Source organism: Hibiscus syriacus, unplaced genomic scaffold (genome assembly GCF_006381635.1).
Source record: "Hibiscus syriacus cultivar Baekdansim isolate YM2019G1 unplaced genomic scaffold, ASM638163v2 tig00110387_pilon, whole genome shotgun sequence".
Classification (NCBI taxonomy): Eukaryota; Viridiplantae; Streptophyta; class Magnoliopsida; order Malvales; family Malvaceae; genus Hibiscus; species Hibiscus syriacus.
The window spans coordinates 7769364-7792882 of NW_024062717.1; the positions used below are offsets into that span (position 1 = coordinate 7769364).

The 23519-nt window shown below is 34.3% G+C and overlaps 1 protein-coding gene, 1 long non-coding RNA gene, 3 other non-coding genes and 1 pseudogene across 5 annotated transcripts; 5 read left to right on the top strand and 1 right to left on the bottom strand.

Annotated features, from left to right (window-relative positions):
* Positions 1-657: 657 nt before the first annotated feature.
* On the top strand, positions 658-729 carry TRNAD-GUC. The gene has a single exon. It is a non-coding gene; the product is annotated as a tRNA-Asp (tRNA).
* A 4605-nt stretch (positions 730-5334) lies between these two features.
* Positions 5335-5408, top strand: TRNAI-AAU. Its single transcript has one exon. It is a non-coding gene; the product is annotated as a tRNA-Ile (tRNA).
* A 5029-nt stretch (positions 5409-10437) lies between these two features.
* LOC120122792 lies at positions 10438-13401 on the top strand (annotated as a pseudogene).
* Positions 13402-16410: 3009 nt separating this feature from the next.
* LOC120122830 lies at positions 16411-16502 on the bottom strand. The gene has a single exon (XR_005516125.1). It is a non-coding gene; the product is annotated as a small nucleolar RNA Z101 (small nucleolar RNA).
* Positions 16503-19090: 2588 nt separating this feature from the next.
* LOC120122700 lies at positions 19091-19729 on the top strand. Its single transcript, XR_005516104.1, has 3 exons — positions 19091-19324; positions 19446-19486; positions 19665-19729. It is a non-coding gene; the product is annotated as an uncharacterized LOC120122700 (long non-coding RNA).
* A 326-nt stretch (positions 19730-20055) lies between these two features.
* LOC120122793 (aspartokinase 1, chloroplastic-like) lies at positions 20056-21676 on the top strand. The gene is given in 8 exon segments (XM_039141877.1): positions 20056-20211; positions 20315-20410; positions 20667-20697; positions 20700-20782; positions 20961-21080; positions 21159-21251; positions 21338-21454; positions 21581-21676. Coding segments are annotated over 8 exon segments (789 nt in total). The 3' UTR covers positions 21674-21676.
* Positions 21677-23519: the final 1843 nt, after the last annotated feature.

Genomic DNA, 23519 nt, shown 5'->3' on the forward strand with positions numbered 1-23519 from the left:
GGTACTTAAATCGCTTCGGATTTTCTCTCTGTTTTCTGAAGCTTACTTTTCAAATCAAAACTATTTCGAAATTGGTCCGGATATTGTTATGGTTAATGTTTGAAGAAGGATTTGCTTATTGAAGCATATTCAACTTCCCGATAACACACTTAGCAAAATTGTTTGCAAAGAGGAAACTAAGATCGGAATCAGTTGTTGTTGAAACGACACAATCCGAGTTGGCAGCGAAGAATTGTTCTTGTAAGCTTACGTGAATCTTGAAGTAAACATTTGTTTCGATGATCTGAGGAATTTGAGGCGAAGCTGAAGTCTGAGGCTGCTTTCACAATAAGTTTCTCTTTATCTTAATCTCTTTAATTTGTTTATTTAATTATTATTTTTATTTAATTCTTATTTTTTATTTTAACCACAACTTTAAAAAAAATCCCCCTTTTATATTTATTACTATTAATATTTATTATTATATTATTTTTCTTTTTTTTAATATATCTTTTCAACTTAATCTGAAATTTTATCTTTTTCTAAAATCAAGAAAGAGTTTTATTAAATCAGAAACACCACAGTCTCTGTGGATCGACCCTGCTTCTCTATACTACATTTTCATTTTTATTTATTAAGAAGCTAGGAATTATTTTGATAACAAACGACGGTTATCAAATTGTTGTGGTATAGTGGTAAGTATTCCCGCCTGTCACGCGGGTGACCCGGGTTCGATCCCCGGCAACGGCGCCAATTTGATAACCGTCGTTTTGCTATCAAAATAATTCCTGGCTTCTTAATAAATAAAAATGAAAATGTAGTATAGAGAAGCAGGGTCGATCCACAGGGACTGTGGTGTTTCTGATTTAATAAAACTCTTTCTTGATTTTAGAAAAAGATAGAATTCCAGATGAAGTTGAAAAGATATATTAAAAAATAATATAATAATAAATATTAATAGTAATAAATATAAAAGGGGGATTTTTTTAAAAGTTGTGGTTAAAATAAAAAATACGAATTAAATAAAAGAAAAAAATGATTAAATAAACAAATTAAAGAGATTAAGATAAAGATAAACTTATTGTGAAAGCAACCTTAGACTTCAGCTTCGCCTCAAATTCCTCGGATCATCGAAACAAATTTTTACTTCAAGATTCACGTAAGCTTACAAGAACAATTCTTCGCTGCCAACTCGGATTGTGTCGTTTCAACAACAATTAATTCCGATCTCAGTTTCCTCTTAGCAAATAATTTTGCTAAGCGTGTTCTCGGGAAGTTAAATATGCTTCAATAAGCAAATCCTTCTTCAAACATTAACCATAACAATATCCGGACGAATGTCGAAATAGTTTTGATTTGAAAAGTAAGATTCAGAAAACAGAGAGAAAATCCGAAGCGATTTAAGTACCTTACAATTCTCACGTTTGGAATTGAGCCTTCGTTTTAGTCTTCGGCTTGAAAGAAAATTAGCTAAGCATGATCAAAGTCATACTTAGCATAATAGAAAAGTATGCGAAAAATAGAGAGAAAGCTAGAGAGAAAAAGAATATTTTATTCTCAAATGAAAGAGATATGTTTATAGGCTCACCCTTAGAGGGTATTTATAGCATTCAAAATCCTAAAAACAAGTTAAAACATCTTAAATCCTAATTAAAATACTTAAAACTATTTAAAATAAAATACCTAAAAAATATAATATTCTAAATCCTAATTAAAATACTAAAACCTATTTAAACTAAAATACAAAGATAAAGATAAAATATAAAAATAATATCCTAAACTTAATTAAAACTAAAAACCTATTTAAACTAAAATACAAAGATAAAATATAATGTTCAAATATTATCCTAAATTTGAGTTTAATCCAAATCCGAATTCCAGCCAGCTTTGATTCTGAAAATAAAAAATCTGCAGAATTGTGTCCTTTTTGTGCAATTTCCATAATCTTATGTCCTATACAGAAAATGAATTAAAATGAACAAATAAGCCACAAAAATCAATGATTAAAGAGTAATTTAAAAGTAAAATATTAATTAAATTAAGTACTTATCAATCGCCAAGGGCATCATTGGTTGGGAAAGTTGCAGAAGAGGTATGGACTGGTGATGATGTTACTTTTTGATCACTTACAGATTTTTGGTTGTCCTGCTTATGTGCATGTACCTGCTGATGAGAGATCCAAACTTGATGCAAAATCGGAGGAGTCCATTTTTCTGGGTTACAAGACAGGTGTCAAAGGATTCAAGTTCTGGGATCCAATTGCGAAGAAAATTGTGATCAGTAGAGATGTTGTTTTTGATGAACAACTCATGTTGCAACAGAAAAAAGACATGACAGTGGTGGATTTCAACCAGTTTCCACTTGAAAAAAACAAAAACTTCTCAACCGACTTTTGGTGGTTCTGCTACGGTTGATTTGCAGGATTATAGTATCGCCAGAGACAGGGTGAGACGGACGAATATAAAGCCTCCGAACAAATTGAGTTTTGAAGACTTGGTCTCTTTTGCACTTATTGTTAGCAGTGATGTTTCAGTTACTTTTCATGATGTTGTTACTAGTCAGGAAAACAACAAGTGGATGGCTGCCATGGTTGAGGAGATGGAGTCTTTGAATCACAATCGTACATGGGAGTTAGTTTGCCTTCTTGAGTAAGAAGTCGATTGGTTGCAAATGGGTGTATAAGAAGAAACCAGCAATAACAAAAAAAGAGGGGGAGAAGTTCAAGGCTCATTTGGTAGCAAAGGGTTTTTCAATGCAGAAAGGAGTTGATTATGATGGAAATTTTTCAAATGTGGTCAGACACACTTCAATCCGAGTAGTACTTGCACTGGTGGCTAGTTGGGATTTGTATTTAGAGCAGATGAATGTTAAAACTATTTTTTTGCATGGTGATTTAGAGGAGCAGATCTACATGTAGCAACCTGAAGGTTTCACTCAAGCTGGAAACGAGAATTTAGTTTGCAAATTGAAGAAATCTTTGTACGGGTTGAAACAGTCTCTGAGACAATGGTACAAATGGTTTGACTCATATATGATCAAGATTGACTACAACCAATGTGAGTATAATTGTTGTGTCTATGTTAAGAACCTTGATGATGGTTCTTTTATTTTTCTATTACTGTATGTTGATGATATGTTAATTGCTGTGAAGAACACGGATGATGTTATCGGTTTGAAAACTTTATTGAGTCAGGAATTTGATATGAAAGATTTAGGTGCTGCAAAGAAAATTCTTGGAATGGAAATTTGCAGGGACAGAGACTCAAGGAAATTTTGGATATCTCAATGGGGTTATGTTGAGACAATGTTAGAAAAAATTTGCAATGAGTAGCGCAAAACCAGTGAGCACTCTATTGGTGAATCACTTTAAGCACTCATCAGAATAGTGTCCTAAGACAGATAAGGAAGCTGAAGGTATGGAAAAGGTTTCGTATTCTAATGATATTGGTTGCTTGATGTATGCAATGGTATGTACTCGTCCTGATTTAGCTCATGATGTTAGTCAAGTTTGTAAGTACATGTCTAAACCTGATAAGCAACATTGGGAAGCAGTCAAGTGGATCTTTAGGTACTTAAAGGGTACTGTGGGACATGGAATTGTTTTTGGTAGTCAACGGGATAATCCTTTGGTTGTAGGATATGTGGATTCAGACTATGCGAGTGACTTGGATAATAGAAGATCTACGACAGGGTATGTCTTTACTCTTGGCGGAGGGCCTATTTGTTGGAAGTCTACTGTTCAATCTGTTGTGGCATTATCTACAACTGAAGTTGAATACATGGCAGCGGCTGAAGCTGCAAAAGAAGCTTTATGGCTTACTAGTTTAGTGAAAGAGTTGGGTGTTCAGCAAGGTGGAGTTCATTTGCTTTGTGACAATCAAAGTACTATTCACTTGGCTAAAAATCAGGTATATCGTGCTAGAACTAAGCATATTGATGTAAGGTTTCACAAGATCAGAGAGTTGGTTGCATCTGGAGAGATTTTGTTTCAGAAGGTACATACTGATGAGAATGCCGTTGATATGTTCACCAAGCCAGTTACGACAGACAAGTTCATGCATTGCTTGGACTTGTTGAGTGTTTTGAGTTCTTAAAGAAGTAAGGTAACCTAACCCGCATTGAATGTTTCCTAAGGGGCAAGATATTCACCAAGGTGGAGATTTGTTAGGTATGGCTCATAAATATACCGAGAAAGTCTCGTAGTGGGGGTTACGATTATGTGGGTTGGGGTGCAGAGGCTGCGACCCCGCGATATGGTACAGGGTTATTTTTGTAAATATGTACCAAAGTTTATTTATTATAAAATGAGATGTAACCTAAACCTATGGGGCATTGAATTGAATAAAAATTCTAGCGCCACCTAAGGCACCGAGGACGTAAGCACATTGTTGAACCTCGTTAAAATTCTTGTGTTCTTTCTGTTTTCTTTACCCGATTATTCAACAGCTTCGTTGTGATTTTTTACGCCGTCTCATTCCTTCCCAAAGCATACTTTCTTTAAAACGCCAATGGGTGTCGCCAACTCTGCTTAGCTTTGTTGTGTTTAGGCCTTGGAATTCTTTATGTATCATCCTAAGACGTTGCTGTGAAAGTAGAGTATTTAGAGTTAGTTGCCAAGGGGGAAATGTGGATGTTATCCAAAGGAATGAGTTTGAGGCTGTAAGTTTTCGGAGAAGCAGAGAATCAATTGACGTGTGTGATGAAGTTCGGTGGTTCCTCAATGGCTTCGGCTGAGCGAATTTTGTATATGCTTAGAAATAAATAATGAATAGAAATAAATTTCCATAAATAAATATTTTGTATTTACATAAGTGTTATATACATATTACATAAGTTTCTTTCAAAGGAAAATTTGGAAAAAATATATAAGAAAAAAAGAGTTTAATATGATGATTTGATTTAGTAATGTTAAGGTACATGAAGGGAGCTATGAAGCAGGATCCTAAAATGAGAGAGCTTGGTTTTGGTCGAACCAGAAATCAAGTATGTGCTCTTCCCGATTTAAGTTCATGTCTTCATGTGCTTTCCATTCAGAAATCAATTTGGATTTGCGCATCATATATATAATTTCAACTAACATCTCTATAACAATTTTGACAAATGTGATTTCTTTCAAAGCTTAGCCAACTCCAAGGCAAACTTCAAAGACCTATAAAACAGCCTTGTGTGGTAACTACACAAAATCGCTGGAATAGCTCAGTTGGTTGGAGCATGTGGCTGTAAGCCACTAGGTCAAAGGTTTAATCCCTCCTCTTAGCGTTGATTTAAGGTCGGATCTCCTGAATCTCCTCCAAATTTCTCTGTGTTATCCTACGTATATAGTTATATAAAGAAATGATTCAACCAAAGCGTAATGGCCTATTAGCTCAGTTGGTTAGAGCGTCGTGCTAATAACGCGAAGGTCGCAGGTTCGAGACCTGCATAGGCCACATTTTACATTTTCCAAATGGCGTCGTCTGCTATGCTATTGTTTCTCCTGACCGAAACTAGAATGGTGAGCTAAGACCAATGCTCTGATCATGGAGGCCAATCCTCCAGCTTAGCTGGAATCAATGTAGTGAGTGGAATAAAGGCAAATAGCAATGGTTCGGACTAATGAAAGCAGGTTCTGATGGGTCCGAACCAAATTGTCTACCTCCAGCAATGAAGTTAAAAAAAGTAGCAATCAAGGACATGGTTGGGAAAAAAGTTCAACTACTGCAGCTGCAGGATGGGGGTAACCAAGCATCAGGAGGATCAAGCATCTTGGGGTTTGAGTATGGTTTTCAGAATCGGACCGGTTAGAGAATCGATTATGCTACCGGTTCATTAATTCAACCGGTCGAATTGGTCCGATCGGTCGGGAAGAACCGGACGACGTCATAATTATTTAAACAATTAAATAAAAATATCAAAATTATTTAATAAAAAATAATTTTTTATATCACAAGTTATATTCAAAGCAAATCATAACATATATAAATTAAAAATCATAAAATCAAGTGAAACAAAATGATTCAAATTAACTAAATATTTAAGATAAAACATATTAAATAATAAATATAATTATATAACTATAATTAAAAAATAAATTTAGGGCTAAAAAAATCATAACAAAATGATATTGTTTGGTTTAATTTTATTTAAAAACAATCCCACATGACTAAAAAACATAGAAAAACATCCCAAAAGTTTAAAGAGTAAAAATATGAGAACAAAACAATCTCACATAGCTAAGAAACATAGAAGAACATCCCAACTAACTTCTATAAATAATAGATGTAATTTCGCATTCAAAATCATGGAGCCTTTTGGTGAGCATTGAGTGAACTATTCTTTCACTTTAATCAAGCTCGAATTTTAGGCTTCAATCGAGCTTCTAAATTTTTTTTAGTTCAAGCCTTTTCGAGTTCAAGTTTCAATATTATATTTCGAGTTCGAGTTGAACTTGATAATTTTTAGCTCGTGAGTTTGAGTCGAGTTGAGCTTACTTTTAAAGTTTTCAAGTTCGAGTCGAGCTCAGCAATACTCGAGTTCGACTTGGCTCGTTTAACAAACGATGTCGTTTGTTTTAATTTTTTTAAATACAAAATTGGCGGTTTTTTACGGTTTTTTCCAGTTTTCAGCTGGTTCGGTTCGAACGGTTCAACGATTCCGACCGGTTCACTAGTAACGGTTCAATCATTATAAATTGAACCGGACTAGGCAACAGTTCCCGGTTGAACCAACCGGTCCGGTCCAATTTTCAAAACAATGGGTTTGAGTAAGTCGAAAGTAGCTTAAATCTCGATGAGCAGAGTCGGGTACGGACGACCTCTCAACACTTCTAAATCTAGAGCTTACAAGAATGGACTTCACAAAAGTAAAGAGGAAAGGCAGAGGCAAAACCTGCTATTGTTTTTAGAAATCAAGCCGTATCAACATTTCACCGATTTACAGGCTCCATTAACGTTACAATCAATACCATGGGTCAAAACCCCTTAAACTTGAAGATTAAATTATTCTCTCAGTCTCATTAAAAACATATTTTTATAAATTATTCCCTTGTCTCATTAAAAACATATTTTTTATTAACTTTTAAGAGTTAAAATTATATTTAAAAATTAAATGATACATAAATAAAATACATGCTTTTATATTTTTTTTTATTAATAATAGATTTTAAATAATGAGAAAAATAGATTATAAATGAGTTAATAATAAAACTCAATTCAATCTTAAATAAGACCGTGAGCTAAGAAATTCAAATTAATTAGATATATAAATGAGTTCTATTTAAATGAGTTAGTGATAAATTTGACTTTAGTAAGTTAAATGAACATGTCAAAAATGATGTTAACTTGTTGTGATTTTCCAATAGATGTTGGATATTGTTTTATTTAATGTTTTTCTTAGAGGTTTTGAACTCAAGTAAATGCGTCTGTAAGATGTCCGTAGGAGGCGTCTGAACATATATTATCTTTTAATTGTCTTAGAATAATTAAAAATATTTTTATATAAAATATTTTTAAACTTTATTTTATCTAATTGATTCAAAATAAAATAAAATTAGAAAAATAGTATTATTTAAATTAATTATAAAATATATAAATTTTAATAGAATATAGTTTTTAAAAATAAAATGAGTTAATGGTAAAACTCGATTCAATCTTAAATAAAACCGTGGGCTAGGAAATTCGAATTAATTAAAAATATAAATGGGTTCTATTTAAATGAGTTGATAAATTTGACTTTAGTAAGTCAGATGAACTTATCAAAAATCATGTCAACAAGTTGCAGTTTTCCAATAGATGTTGGATATTTGATATCCTTTCTCAAGAGGCTTCTTCTTGTACCTTTTGAATTTCCTAGTTATCGGAGAGTTGGAGATACTTATAATTAGATGTGAGTAAAATTCAATTCGACTCGAAAAAACTCGACTTGAATTGACTTCGAGTTGTTATTTCATAAATTTAACTCGACTTGAAAAGAAAAAATTTCAAATTTGAGTCGAGTTATAAAATAAAACTCATTTATATTTCTAATTAATTTTAAAAAAACTATATTATATTAAAATTTATATATTTCTTATTTTAAACAAGACCATAGGCTGGGCTTGAATTACAGAAACAGAAAGTGCAAGATATGTCATAGAGGGATGTATATTTCTTATTTTGTGCAGGGAAACTCATTTATCATATCTCATGGGTTCTTAATGGATATGTGCTCATTGGGATGCTTGTTGCTCTTTTTTACAATGGTGTTTAATGGGTTTTGACGGCAATTGAGGACATGAATTGGTGGGTTGAGCAACCACCTCAAAGTTAATAAACTGAGGCCAAAGTTAATTCAGGAAATCGTCAAGTTGCAAAACGGTTAAAGTGATGATACTAGCAATGTGTAGGTTATTGGGCGATGAGATCAATTGAATCAAGATTGTCTGTACGAAGGTACTAAATTCGGGACAAAAGACAAAAGAGGTGATTGTATCAATAAATATTTATTAACATCTTTTTTATTGTAAGAAAAACATCATGAAGCACGATGATATTCGTGACGATAACGTCACAAAATTGAGAATGAGAGAAGATCGAAGTATAAAATGAGTGACTTATAGAGACGAGTCATGAGAATTAGGTAAAAGTTTGTTCATGACGAGGTCATCATGATATCAAGTGGGGAGAACACATCGCTACAAAATGCAGTTAGTGAAAATCATAGAAAATGGAGTTAATTGCATCATATGTTCTCAAACTATAACCCTTATTTTAAATTAGTCCTTAAATCTTTTATTATTTCATTTTCATCCTAACTATGACTCTCGTTCTAAATTAGTTTTAAACTTTTCAACATTTTAATTCTATCCCTAAACTATGACACTCTTTCTAAATTGGTCTCCAAACTTTTGAATATTCCAATTTCATCCAAATATGTAATTACTTTCAACCATAGTTTAACCTAAAAAAATATTTTTTCAAACATATAATAAATTAACTTGACCTGACGATTTTATTAACAATGGATGTGATCAGAATATACGTAAAATTTGAGATGAAATTGGAATATTCAAAAAGTTTGGAGACCAATTTAGAATGAATGTCATACATTGGGGATGAAATTGAAATCTTCAAAAGTTTGAAGATTAATTTAAAATGATAATCGTAGTTTAGGGATAAAAAATTGAATGTTTAAAAGTTTATGGACTAATTTAAAATAAAAGTTATAATTTAAGGACATGTGGTGCAATTAATTCTAAAAATGATAAACCCAAAAGTATTGTAGTATCTTAGTATAATGTATATTATATCTGTTGGGCTAACCAATGTGTTTGGAAATTGTGTTTAGTATGAAAACTAATATTTCATTACTATTATGGAAGAACTTGGACAAAAATAAAAGTGGGGGAGCCTTTCATTCTTATCGATGATATTACAATTGTGTAATAGTTGGTAAGGTTGACCAAGTTTAGACAATGTATTTATGAAGTGCTAAGGGCACTTGAGTTGGGCGTGTTTAATATATTTGAATACTCATATATCTGAATGCCCCGACAGTGATAAGGTAAAAATGACCACTCACAAAATCATAAGAAAAAAATTGGTGTTAGTGACAACGATAAACGATAAGTTCAGGTTTTCATACCACACAAAAGAATAAGATATTCTTAAGTATAAATCATCTAACTTTCAAGTGAATCAACAGAATTTACAATTAGAGGATCAAAGGGCTAAAAGCGGTGTAATTAAAACAACTCAAGAGGAGTATGTTGAGAAAAGGAAAAGGGTAGGGGTGGTCCTTTGAAAACTCAGAATCCTTGTTTACAAAGCCTAAGGTAGTGTTACAAACTTTTGAGGGCACAAACCCACGGGGTTGGATAAAAAATGCCAAAAAAATGATGGGTTCCTAAAGATTACAAGGTAGTAATAGCTTTGATGTACTTGGTGGTAAGATTCAAACTTCGTTCGACGACTAAATCATGCAAAAACATCGCGTGTATTGGCACGAGTTTGAGATCGACCTTTATCATCAATTCAGTGATCATACATTCCTAGACATAATCAAGGAATTCAACAAACTAATGTAAAGAAGGTCTATTAAGGACAACCGAGAAAAATTCGAAGAGCTAAACTACAAAATCTTACCTTAGGAGGGGAAGTTTTCATTTCCATGTTTGTGAGTGGGTTGAAGGAAAAGTTGAAACCCAAGGTTAAGGTAAAAGCCTTTTGGTAAAAAGGGTTAGTTGAAGCTTGCATATAGGCCAAACTCTATAAACTTTTGGTATAGTATAAAAATAGGAAGCAAAAGAAAAACCTTAGAATCCCACCTTACCCAACACAAGCAAAATTTTCCAAACCCTTGCATAACCCAATTCCTCCAAAACCCAATCAGGTTCCACAAAACATAAACAACCTTGTGGAATATCGAACGGTGAACCTATGATTTAAGTTTGGGGACGAGTACGCACTAGGACATCAATGCAAGCTTAGACATCTTAATTTGATGGATGAAGAGGACTATCAAAAAACGGGCGAGGCTACACCAGAGGAATCAAATGAGACATTGGTATCAAATGAGACATTGGTTCAGGAAGAAGAAAATTCGAAAATCTCCATGAATGCTCTTACCGGGAGCATTGGTCACAATGCATTACGAATTCAAGGTTCGATTAAAGGTCGACCACTCAACATTTTGATTGACAGTGCAAGTGCATAGTTTCCTAACATCTAAGTGGGATAAAGCAGGAACTGAGCTGGTCAACACACACCCTTTGGCCATTACAGTAACCAATGGAAAGTAATTGTTCAGTTCAACCAAGTCTAATCAACTCTGTTGGTTAATGCAGGGTCATTCTTTTAACCATGATTTTTGAGTCCTACACCTAGCTAGTAGTGATATGGTGCTTGGGGTCGATTGGATGCGTAAGTTTAGCCTTATTTTGATGGGCTCAATGATATGACCCTCAGTTTCAAGAAAGATGGGCAACAAATTTTCATACAAGGGCAACACAATTCCATGCTCCTTAAGTCTATGACTAGTGAAAAAATTCAAAATTTGGCAGCTAAGGATCCTGATTTGGAGGAATACAGTAATATCTTTGAAGAACCCAAGATATTGCCACCGCAGAGAACACATGACCACCCTGTTACTCTCAAACATGATGCGTCTCCAATTAATTTACTACCCTACCGTTTTGCTTACATCAAAAAGTCGAAGTGGAGAAGCAAATCAAGGAGTTGTTATCAGCCTCAATTATTCAAGCGAGCAAAAGCCTCTTTGCATCTCCTTTCTTGTTGGTTAAGCAAAAAAGACGTGGCTTGGCCATTTTGTGTTGATTATCGACAACTCAACCAACAAACAATCAAAAATAAATTCCCTACTTTAATGGTTGAAGACCTCCTCAATTAACTTAACGGAGTTGTATTCTTCTCTAAAATAAACTTACGTTTGATTTATTGGTAAATTCAAATTCAGCCGAAAAATATTTACAAGACGGCTTTTGGAACTCACGGGCATTTTATATTTAAGGTAACGACTTTCAACCTTTCGAATGCTCCAACTTCATTTAAATCCATAATGAATGATTTATTTAACCCTTATCTTCAAAAATTTGTTCTTATATCTTTTATGACATTTTAGTATACAGTCCCACCGTAGAAGCCCATGTAGACCATTTGAAGTTGATCTTACAGATACTATAATATATCAGTTAATTGCTAAGAAGTCTAAGTGTTTCTTCGGCCAATCTCAAGTGGAATATCTTGGCCACATTATATCTTCTATTAGGGTGTATACGGATCCTTCGAAGATGACAGCTATGAAGCATTGGCCTTTGCCCAAAAACTTAAAATCACTTGGAAGACTTTTAGGCTTAACCCAAATAAAAAACTGTATACTAAATTTAAATTAATCCAACAAATATATATATTCGACTAATTCAGTCACCGATGCCCTGACATCTTACCAAGAAATTCAAGGTTTCTTGACAGTCATTTCTCCAACATGAACATCATTTTGGCTGATATATGCATTGTAAGTTACTTCTTCTTTAACATGTGTTTGATTCACCCAGGGATTCATAGTGCTTGAATAGCGAAATAACGACTGCTATATCACAGGAAATAACGATATGAAGCAGAGTCACACTAATAGTGATGTATTACGGTTGCAATTTAACTGATAGAAGCCAATCCCACCAATAGCGGGCCGCTATTATGCTATTTAAATTTGTTTAAGAAAAATCAACTTTATTTTAAATAACTCTTTTAGAAAAGATTCAAGACGCAATAGCATCTGTTATATTAGTAACCACGATAAACGCAACGCAATCAAAAACGCGACCGCAATCAGGATAAACGCAACACGACCGCAACCGTAATTTAAATCCCTACAAAAAGGTGGAGTGAAAGAGGATTGGGTGGTTTTTTACCTGTTGAGAATGTCCAACCTCTTGCATCCAAGAACCTGAAGACGATGAACTAGATGAAGACGACGAACTGAAAAAACTCCATTCAGGTTGCAAAGACTGCGGCTTCTTCCGGGCTAAACACAATTCTCAATAAACAGTAACTTTTTACATCAATGAACTTAATAGTTCATCTTTATTGATGTTGACACAGTTAATCAATCATGGGGTAGCAGATGAAGTTATTGAGAAAATGAAGATTGGCACACAAGATTTTTTTAAATTGCTTTTAGAGGAGAAGATGGCTTGTGCATAGATACCAAATGAGATTGAAGGATAGGGTCAAACCTTTTTCCCCTGCCTGTGCCCTCAAGAAATATGAGATTCTGGCCGACCAATCCCCCTTTATTCTGGTAAAATCATCAATGATCGTTCAACTTCATTACCATAATAATAGGGTGTATGTAACTTGAGCTGTTTTCAGGGCAACCTTGGAGAAGTACTCAATGGAGTTGCATAAGGTTTTACAGACCCCGAGATGCTTTCGAGCTTTTCCAAGGATGTAACACAAGGAATAAGAATGAACTATTATCCACCGTGTGCAGAGCCAAGCAAGGTTCTTGATGCATCTCCACACTCTGATGCTAGAGCCTTACACTACTGCTTCAAGATGAACTATTATCGACACACATTGATCGTCAATATCAGCGACGTGATCAAGGTAAAATAACAATATTTGATTCTTTGTAAACTTAGACATAATGGATTGAATATATAACGTGCCTAACCAAAGACTAAATAACAGATTATGAGCCATGGAGAATATAAAAACACAGAACATAGAGCTGTGGTTAATCAGGAGGAAGAGCGGCTGTCAATTGCAGCGCTTCACAGCCTAAAAAAGGGTACTGAGATTGGCCCATTGCCTGATATTGTGAAGACAAACAAAGCATTGTACAAGACTATGCCACTTGAGGAGTTCCTAACACTGACGCTAAGCAGGAAAGTTAATGGGAAACTTTTGTTGGATAAAATGAAGCTCTAGTTCAAAATCTTAGTTTACTTTATCAACTCTTTGTCCATGATAAGTCTAAATTGGTACAAGGTTTGTGATTTGTTCAGATTAAGGACAGCTTAACATTAATGAGAACCAGGGCCCTGTCAACTAGGATATTATGGCCTGTGCTTTTATCATTTGACAATGATTGTGAAGTACTGTAAACATTAACATTCTTGAAGGAAATTAGAGGAGAAACAGAAAGAAAAATGTCAAAGTACGGCGTTCAAGAGACCTACAAAGAAAGAATTTGGTATGAAAATAAATGCATTAATTTGTTCTTACTCGGAGTGTGTGGCCCGTCCTTATCATATGACATTAATGCAGGGTCCATTATAAATTTCCAAAGATTTGATCCCAAGATGCGTGAAGAAGCTTTGAAATAATAATAATAATGAAAAAGAATTTTTTTTTAATATTTACTATAAAAGGGCAAAACGATTTTCATGTCGTTCTGTATTTTTCGAAATTAGAAATGATGGAAAACAACTAAAGGTGCAGGGTACAGTTCAACTTCAGCAGATTGGTTATTTACCTGTTGAGAATGTCCAAGCCCTTGCATCCAAGAACCTCATGAGCGGGGAACAAGAGGGGTAGGTGGGGCAATTACCCCTGAAAATTTTAAATTCTCTTATAATTTATATATTTTCTTTTATATATATATATATATATATATTTTCTATTGACAATAAGTTTTTACCACTTTAAAATTTTATAAGATGGCATTTTAAAATTTTATAAATTCGCTCCTTTTGACATAAAATCTTGCATCCATCAGCGCTCATAAACATTCCATCAAGATACATCAGACCAGAGGTTGAAGCCGAAGTGGTCTCCATAGCTGAATCCCTACATATTCCTATAATCAACGTGAGCGAGCTAGATCATGATGATGAATAGAAAAATCTCCATTTAGCTTGCAAAGACTGGGGTTTCTTCCACGTACCTAATCTAATAAAACTTCACAATTAACAGTCAGTAACTTTATTTTTTCGTAAATGAACTTAGTAGTTCATTTTGGTTGATGGGTAAAAAAGATAATCAATCATGGGATAGCAGATGACGTAATTGAGAAAGTGGTGGACACAGAAGAGTTCTTCTACCTTTGGAGGAGAACACAGCTTGTGGACAGACACCGAGGCCAAGATTTTATTGTATCAGAAGACCAGAAGCTTGATTGGGGCGACATGCTCTTCCTTTGTGGCCTGCCTGCTTGTGCCCTTAAGAAAAATAGGATTATGGCCGATCAATACCCCATCATTCGGGTGAACTCAATAATGATCCTTCAACTTCATGACATTAAGTGTCAAATCAGAGCAACTTCAGTATTCGACGGGGTTACCTTAGGTTACGATGTACCTCAAAAGGCTGATTCCAAAGAACATGGGGACCGATCCTAAGATGCTTTAACGCTTTTTAAGGATGGAACACAAGGAGTAAGAATGAACTATTATTCATCCTGTGCAGTGGCAAGCAAGGTTTTTGGTCTTGCACACCACTTTGATGCTACATAAAATGGGTTGAATATGTAATGCGCCTCTAAGGGAAGAGATGTTATATAAATGCAGATCATGAACAATGGAGAATAAAAGCATAGAACATATAACTGTTGTTAATCGAGATTAAAAGCAGCGGTCAATTGCATCATTTCAAAATCCAAAAATGGGACCCCAGAATTGTCCTTTGCAGGATCTTGTCAACGTTGATTACTCAATCTTGATGGGAATTGCATGATAAATAAAATGAAGAGATTGAAATGCAACAAACAGACGCAAAACTTGGTCCAAGAAAACATAATCGTGTGAAAAGCTAAACCCTGTAAATTTTTCATTTGACGGTGAAGCATTGGAAACCCTTCGAAAAAAGAAGCAATTCTCAATACTTTGGGTTTTGAAGCAAGTTATCCATCAAACTGAATATGGGAGAGATAACTGCACTCTTCTCGAAAAAACATGTTTAATAGAATTTGTATCATCTTTTATAAACTTCAGAGGTCACATTGTTCTCCACTCAAATCTCATCACAGGTCACATCCACCAAAACACTCGAACATGAAATCAAACAAACAAAGAATAAGCCATTATCCTCTTCTCAAAGATATAGGACTATTGTCATCTCTACATAACATAGTCGTAAAGTGGCAATAGGGAAAACAACCACAACCGCACAATAAAAACCAAATTCAGTCAAGTATATTACTCAAAGCTAAGAAATTTATACACAATACGACTGATGCAGAAAAGTCTACTGATTTAATTGATGGCCTGAATTTATACACAATACTCGACCAAATTCAATTAAGTATATTACTCAGAGCCATTACCCTCGAGAGATTTTGTTTGTAGCGTAGCAATGTATATGCCATTGTAGATTTACCCAAAATCTACATTAGTGGTTTTTTCAAACCCCGTCCAAATGCTATTCGTCGATTACAATCATCTCCTTATTCGTCATGAGTTTATTCAGCAGAATAAATTTTCTACTGATGAAAAAATTTGACAATCTAAAGTGAGCAACAAACTTACTAGGTTGAAGGTGTTTAAGGCATTATTCAATATTACGTGGTAGGGCTGAAGAAAATTCAAGCACAATTTGAGTGTGAAGAACCACAATACTCAGGAAACACAACCACAACCACAACCACAATGGCACCCGCTATCGTGGGTATTGCAACAATCACCTCGTTATTTACCATCCAAAACAATTATTTCATAACAACAATACCCACAATAGCACCGGCTGTTGCAGCAATCACAATAAGCACAAGGCAACTGGGAAAACTACCACAACCAAAATTTAAATCTCTAGTCCAAATATACCAAATTAGAGCAAAATAGTTGTTATCAGATGACCCAGAAAATAATATGAATAAATAAACAGATACATACTGGAACATGAACTCAAATATGAGATATAGGATCTGAACCCCAATTGATCACTTAATGACGAATCCAAAACGCTATTAAATAAGTAAAGACAAAGCAACCAAAGTTTTAAAAAGAAATAATATGAGAGAGGGCATCAGATCTCCAAAGTGATAGCATCAATATAAAATTATCAGACGCAAATTACCCATTAAAAATAAGAATTCATCAGTTGCCCAAAAGATAAACATAATGGGGAAATGGTTGAATTGATCAAAAAAAACTAAATAGAAAACCATGAATGAATTAGCATATAAAGAGCGAAATGTTACTTTAGGAATGTAATCAAACACAAAATACGCAAAAACTTCGTTGATAAAGTTATCCAAAGAATTAACCACGAGATCTGGTTCAATTACCAACAACAAAACGTTTCAAAACACACTGAAATAGAGGGCATCAGTTCTCCAAGGTGTTTTAGCATCAAGAAATGATATTTGATGGTTAATGTCGTCAAGAAATTCAATGTTCTGTCAATCCACTGATTAAAAGTTATCCATTCAAACAATGAGGAAGCAAAACACAACACCGTCTAATAATACCTTCAATTTTAAACTCTAGGAGTCTCAATGTGAAATTACCTGTCCAAGGCATGACATTGTTCTCCACTCAATCTAATCACAGGCGCCACCCACCAAAAACACCAATAAATCAAACTATCAAAGAATAAGCCATTATCCTCTTCTCAAAGGACATGTGTAATAAGATATGAGATTAATGTCATCTCTCCATGACCATGACCATAACATAATCGAAAAATTGCACTAGGAAAAACAACTAACAACAGCACGATAAATACCAAATTCAATTAGGTGTACTACTTAAAGCATTATATAACAGTTAAATGATGAGTGAACTCAGTCAACAACACTCAAAACTAACAAATTTATACACAAGCAAAGCTTCTGAGATAATTGATGGTTTGAATTCACCTCGAGGGATTTTGTCTGTATAGTAGCAGTGTATGTGCCATTGTTGTTTTAAGATACCAGCTTCCCACTCAACCATGTTTTGTTTTGACTAGAGAAATTTATTGGTTTTAGATTTACCCAAAATCCATATTAGGGGTTCTTCAAACCCCGACAAAATGTTATTTCCTCTATTATGGTAACCTCCTTATTCATGCATAATGGTTGTAATTTAACAGGTAACGGTCAATCGCGGCTATAACGGACCGTTTTTCCGTTAATCCCTATTACAACACCAAACATCGAGTTTGATTCTGTAATTCCTCTAATTGTTGCTTCAAGCTTTCATCTGAAGAAGAATAAAGCCACGGGATGGGTGTATTGAGATCCGAAGTCTAGGATAAGGACCAAGTCCGATTTGCACCGCTTTTGGATCCATTTTAAGATTAGGATTTAAGGGGATGGGTGGTGTGGTGGTGGTCGAAGTGATGGGAGGGTTTAAGGAGGAAGGCTTATGGAAATTAGGGTTTTAATATAAGCGGAAAATAGGGTTATTTATTTACATGTAAAAAGAAGAAAAATATATAACTTACTTTGTTTTAGGGTAAATTGCCTAATGGTCACTCAACTTTTAAGGCAATAACATTTCAATAAAACATCATTTGAATTTAGTAATCTAACTTAATAACGTTTAGATAATTAAAATATTTTTTATAATTTAATTATTAAACCATTATATTTCTTAGTAAACATATAATATATTAATAACATATTCCAAAAACTTAAATATAAATCAAATCTAAATATTAATTGATACTTATAACTCGAATTAATAATTTAAATGTTTTAGATCATTTTTTGGATTTATAAAAATAACTCCAAAAAGCAAATTCTAAAGGTAAAAGGAATATGATTTTTTTATAGAGTTTTTGAATTTGAGTAATATATACGTAGAATGTATATATTATGAATAATTAAAAAATTATTAAGTAAAGTTTTTTTGTCATCCCAATCTTCCATTTTGTTTTTTGAAATGTTCGGGAAATCCCTAGGGCCTAGAAAGAAAATTAGGTCTCCATGTTTGGGCTAATTGGTTACTCTTGGAGGAGTTTTGGGGTAGGTAACTTAATATAAGGTTAAAAAAAATGTGTGACCTAAAATATTATAAAGCATGACCTAAAATATTAAAATACAAAATAATATTTTAGGTTATGCGCAACCTAAAAGATCATATTTTTTAACATTTTATGTTCAACCGGAAATATTATGAAAAATGTAATATTTTTGTTGCAACCTAAAATATTACGAAGAAGATTTGTACCTGAAAAAAGTAAGGAAAAATTAACATTTTAAGAAAATATAAGAAAAAACATTTTAAATTGTGTGTGATTATTATGTTGTTTGTAATATTTTAGGTCGCGCCTTTTCAAAGACAAATAATTCGTTCTTTTATAGTTTTAAGATTTCAATAAAAATTTATTTCTTTAGTAACATCCAATTGTTGCATTGAAAACTCCCTACTTTATTTTGAACTCAATATTTTTTATTTTTTTATATGTTATGAGTTAATATAATATTCTTAAGAAATTTATAAATAAATATAAAAATAATTAATGATGATAAAAATTATATTTATGTATTAATAAAAGTTTATAAATATTACAAAATACTCTAAAAATCATTAAAATTGATTTTTTATAACTATAATTATTATATTTTATAATAATTTATACGAATTTAAAAAATAATTACGTCCGCGTTACCCGTAGTGAACGTAATAATATCTATTACGTCTGCGACCACGACTGCGTAGAGAGGTTGCTGACCTTATACTCAGTTTCCCCATTGAAAGACCCGTCATGGTCCTTTCTGCAATGGGAAAGACTACCAATAAGCTTTTGCTGGTAATCCTCACTTAATTTACCGTTTTATCTTTTGTTTTGTATCCATTAATTTCTTGGACCGTAGAAATAAAGGGTTTGTTAAGAAATTGATTTTTGCTTGATGATTGGGCTGGAGAGAAGGCTGTTAGGTGTGGCGTCACTAATGTAGATGGTTTAGAAGAGTTGAGCTTTATACAAGAGCTGCATCATAGGTCAAAGCAACTGAAAGGATTTATATTTCCTTTTTTCTTTCACTCCTTTGGGTGTTGGTTTTAAAGATAAAGGGTTATTATTTAAATTTTCTATCTCTCCTTGTCAACTTTAAAAATCCAGGACGGCCGATGAGCTTGGAGCGGCAAGGTCAATTGTCAATGGTGAGTTTATAAGCTACTATTGAGTTGACATCAAATTCTAATCTTCTTTCTTTTGTAATCTTAAGAACCTTCTTTCTTCATTTAGTTTCCCGTTGATGTCTCTTCTTCTGTTCTTTTAGCTCAGGGTTACTTATGCTGGTTTCTGTCATGCTTTTTTGCATGAAAAACCCTTTTGTAGGTCACCTGGAAGTGCTGGAGCAGCTCTTAAAGGGAATTGCTATGATGAAAGAGTTAACTTTAGGGAGTGCATGTCTACGAGGATTTTTGCAGCATATTTGAATAAAATTGGCGTTAAGGCTTCTTTTTCCTATATGTAGAAGTTATATATGTTGGTATAATTACCAAATAATTTAACCAGTTGTTTAATCTTCATCATGGACATCCTCTTAGTAAAACATCCCTAGATGTATGTTCCAACCCTAAAGTTAAATTTCTGAGGTTCAAATTTCTCATTAGCATTGGCTACGGTACATGACTTCTCCATGATTAATTTATGCTTAGTACAATATTCTCTGCATTTCCTTATAACCACCATCAGAAGGACTGCTAATTATAAGTTAGTGTCATGTATGCAGTATGACGCCTTTGAAATTGGTTTCATTACAATTGATGACTTCACAAATACGGATATTTTGGAAGCAACTTACCCAGCTGTTGCAAAAAGATTAAATGATGTTTGGACCAGTGATCCTGCAATCCCAATTGTCACTGGTTTCCTTGGAAAGGTAGAATGCTGTATGTCTTTTTGAGGTGGTTTCATTCTTAAATAGGAGATTCTTGGTGGGATCTTTTGGTATTGCTTCTTATCTTGCTAACTTCTGATTGTAGGGATGGAGATCTAGTGCAATTACTACTTTAGGTAGGGGTGGTAGTGATTTGACAGCCACAACTATTGGAAAAGCATTGGGGTTGCGAGAAATTCAGGTCAGTGTGTGTCCAAGTTCTGAATATGTATGCCATAAACCTGCTGATGTATAATGATAGGCAGTGCCGTATTCTTTTTCATATCATTTTCTGGATGGATGCCACCATTTTCATACAACATGCATCTATAAGTGCAATATGTACTGGAGACCCAAAGTTGTAGCAAAAACAAGTGCTTGCAAGTTTATACCTTGGTTATAGTATGGTGTTCCTATCTTCAGAAAAAGTTATAACAGTATTCTTATGTTCATTACAGGTATGGAAAGATGTTGATGGTGTTTTAACCTGCACCCGAACATATACGCACATGCAGAACCTGTCCCGTATCTGACATTCGAAGAGGCAGCTGAACTTGCATACTTTGGAGCTCAGGTGCTATAATTGATTTGCTGCTTTTGTTTCTTAGCAACTATCAAAATTTGGTGAAAACACATTCATAAATGTGTGCTTGACTTCTCTTTTGTCCTCTATCCTTGGAAGTAGTTACCATTTACTTGATTGAAGCATGGGAAACTGAGTGAATTTGGATTTTTGTTGTGCCCTTCTTCAGGTTCTGCGTCCACAATCCATGAGACCAGCTAGAGAGGGTGATATTCCTGTTAAGGTTAAAAATTCTTACAATCCAAATGCTCCTGGAACTCTCATTACCGGGAATAGGGATACAAGTAAGGTATGGAGCGGCTGGTTGCTTCTGTAATGTTTGTTTAATGAAGTCCGAACTGCTTTAATAATTTCCCCCCTATTGCAGGCAGTACTCACCAGCATAGTGTTGAAAAGGAATGTCACCATGCTGGATATTGTCAGCACACGCATGCTTGGTCAATTTGGCTTTCTTGCCAAGGTTAGAAGGCCATTCCTAATTTTAGTGGTAACTGTCCATTGTTTTTTCTTTTGTGGAGTTGGTTCCTATCATTTTTGTCTGTGCAGGTATTTTCGATCTTTGAAGATTTAGGTATCTCAGTGGATGTTGTTGCTACTAGTGAAGTCAGTATTTCTTTGACTTCGGATCCATCAAAACTTTGGAGCAGAGAGTTAATTCAGCAGGCAAGCATAAGGTTCCATTCTACATGCTTTAATTGATATTACCTTGTACAGATCTTATACCTGTCTGCAGAAAGATTCTGAACCATTTTCACTGTCTTTAACATCTCTATTTGTATCACCTGACAGGAACTTGACCATGTTGTAGAAGAACTTGAAAGAATTGCTGTTGTCAATCTTCTTCATCACAGGTCTATCATTCCTCTCATTGGCAATGTCTAGAGATCCCCACTTATACTTTAGAAGGTACTCCTATATGTCACATTGCATGCAAAGGAGTTTAAAACATGTAAATTATCTTCTAATTTTATTGAAGATATTCAGAATAAGCAAACATGGAGCTCTTCTTTACTGCAAGTTCTAAGGGGCCCTTGCAGATTACTTGTATTTGTAGAAATCTGTTTGTTTCGATCTGTCTGATTTCTCTTGCTGCAAAAGCTATACTCTGTCAATACTGCCAATGGATGAAAATCATGTTTGAAAAAATAGACATCGGTAACATGGATAACTGAATGTCATGGCAGGCATTCCACGTTTTAAGGGCCAATGGAGTGAATGTTCAAATGATCTCTCAGGGTGCATCTAAGGTCAGTTGATCATATCAGCAATGGTATGATATTTACTAACTTTTATTTAATGTGATGTATGTGTAACGCGGAGTTTGTGTCGATGCTTGTTAGGTTTGTTGGTTTTTGGCAAAAGTCCCACATTGGTTGTGTATAAGGAGGAGGGGAAATTCTTTTGTTATAAATAAAGCCCTCCTCCTCCTTAGTTAATCATCCCACAAATATAAGCCTTCTTCTATTTTAAAGGCTATTTGTATTCTTTCTCTCTTTGTAATATTTCCTCTATTAGTGAAATATTTTGGTGTTCTCTTTTATGTCTATTTAATAGCTATTGTCGGGTATAGTTGTTGTCAATTATTGTCCTATTAAAATTACTTGTCTTGGTAGTTCTGTCTAAGGAAAGTGGGTTTTAAGAGGGACCATTGTGACCCCTCCTCTTTCCTGGGAATCTACCTTGGGGTGATTTTTAGTACAATCGTTTTCACACTAGTCACCTAGATAATAGTTTTCAAGGTGAATTTGTTATTGGTGGAAATTAACCCGAATTTCACAACAAATTGGTATCAGAGCTCTTGGTTTATTTTAGTATGCTCTATGGTTGCGGCTTAGGCTGATCTTCCACATCAGAAAAATTTCCTTGGGATAATTGACATTCTGCATTGGCAGCTATTAAATAGAATTTGTAGCAGAAATGGCAGACGCTTCTTCATCTTCAATTTTGGCAAGAAATGCTGTGACAAATGTTAGATTTGCAGTGGAGATTTTTGATGGCACCGGTCATTTCGGCATGTGGCAAAGCGAGGTTCTAGATTCCCTATTTCAGCAGGGTCTAGACATTGCTATTGAAGGAGAGAAACCAGATGATGTTGAGGAGAAAGAATGGAAGAGGATCAATAGAATGGCATGTGGTACTATTCGATCGTGTCTTTCTAGAGAGCAGAAGTATGCATTTTCTAAGGAAACTTCTGCAAGTAAATTGTGGAAGGCACTGGAGGAGAAATTTTTGAAGAAAAGCGGTCAGAACAAACTCTACATGAAAAAGAGACTGTTCCGCTTCAACTATGTATCAGGTACCACTATGAATGATCACATTACTAGCTTTAATCAGCTGGTGACTGATCTGATGAATATGGACGTGACTTTTGAAGACGAAGATCTGGCTCTGATGTTGATGGGATCACTTCCTGATGAGTTTGAGTATCTTGAAACTACTCTACTTCATGGGAAGGTTGATGTGTCTCTCAGTGAAGTAACTGCTGCCTTGTATAGTTATGAATTGAGAAAGAAAGACAAACAAGAAAACACAAGTGTCGAAGCAGAAGCTCTTGTTGTTAGAGGCCGTTCCAAGAGTCAGAATAAAGGAAGCAGAGGGAGATCGAAGTCAAAGTCCAGATTGAGCAAAGATGAATGTGCCTTTTGTCGAGAAAAAGGGCACTGGAAGAAAGAATGTCCCAGGCTAAAGAATAAAGGCAAACCTGAAAGGGGGAAGGCTGTCTCAGAAT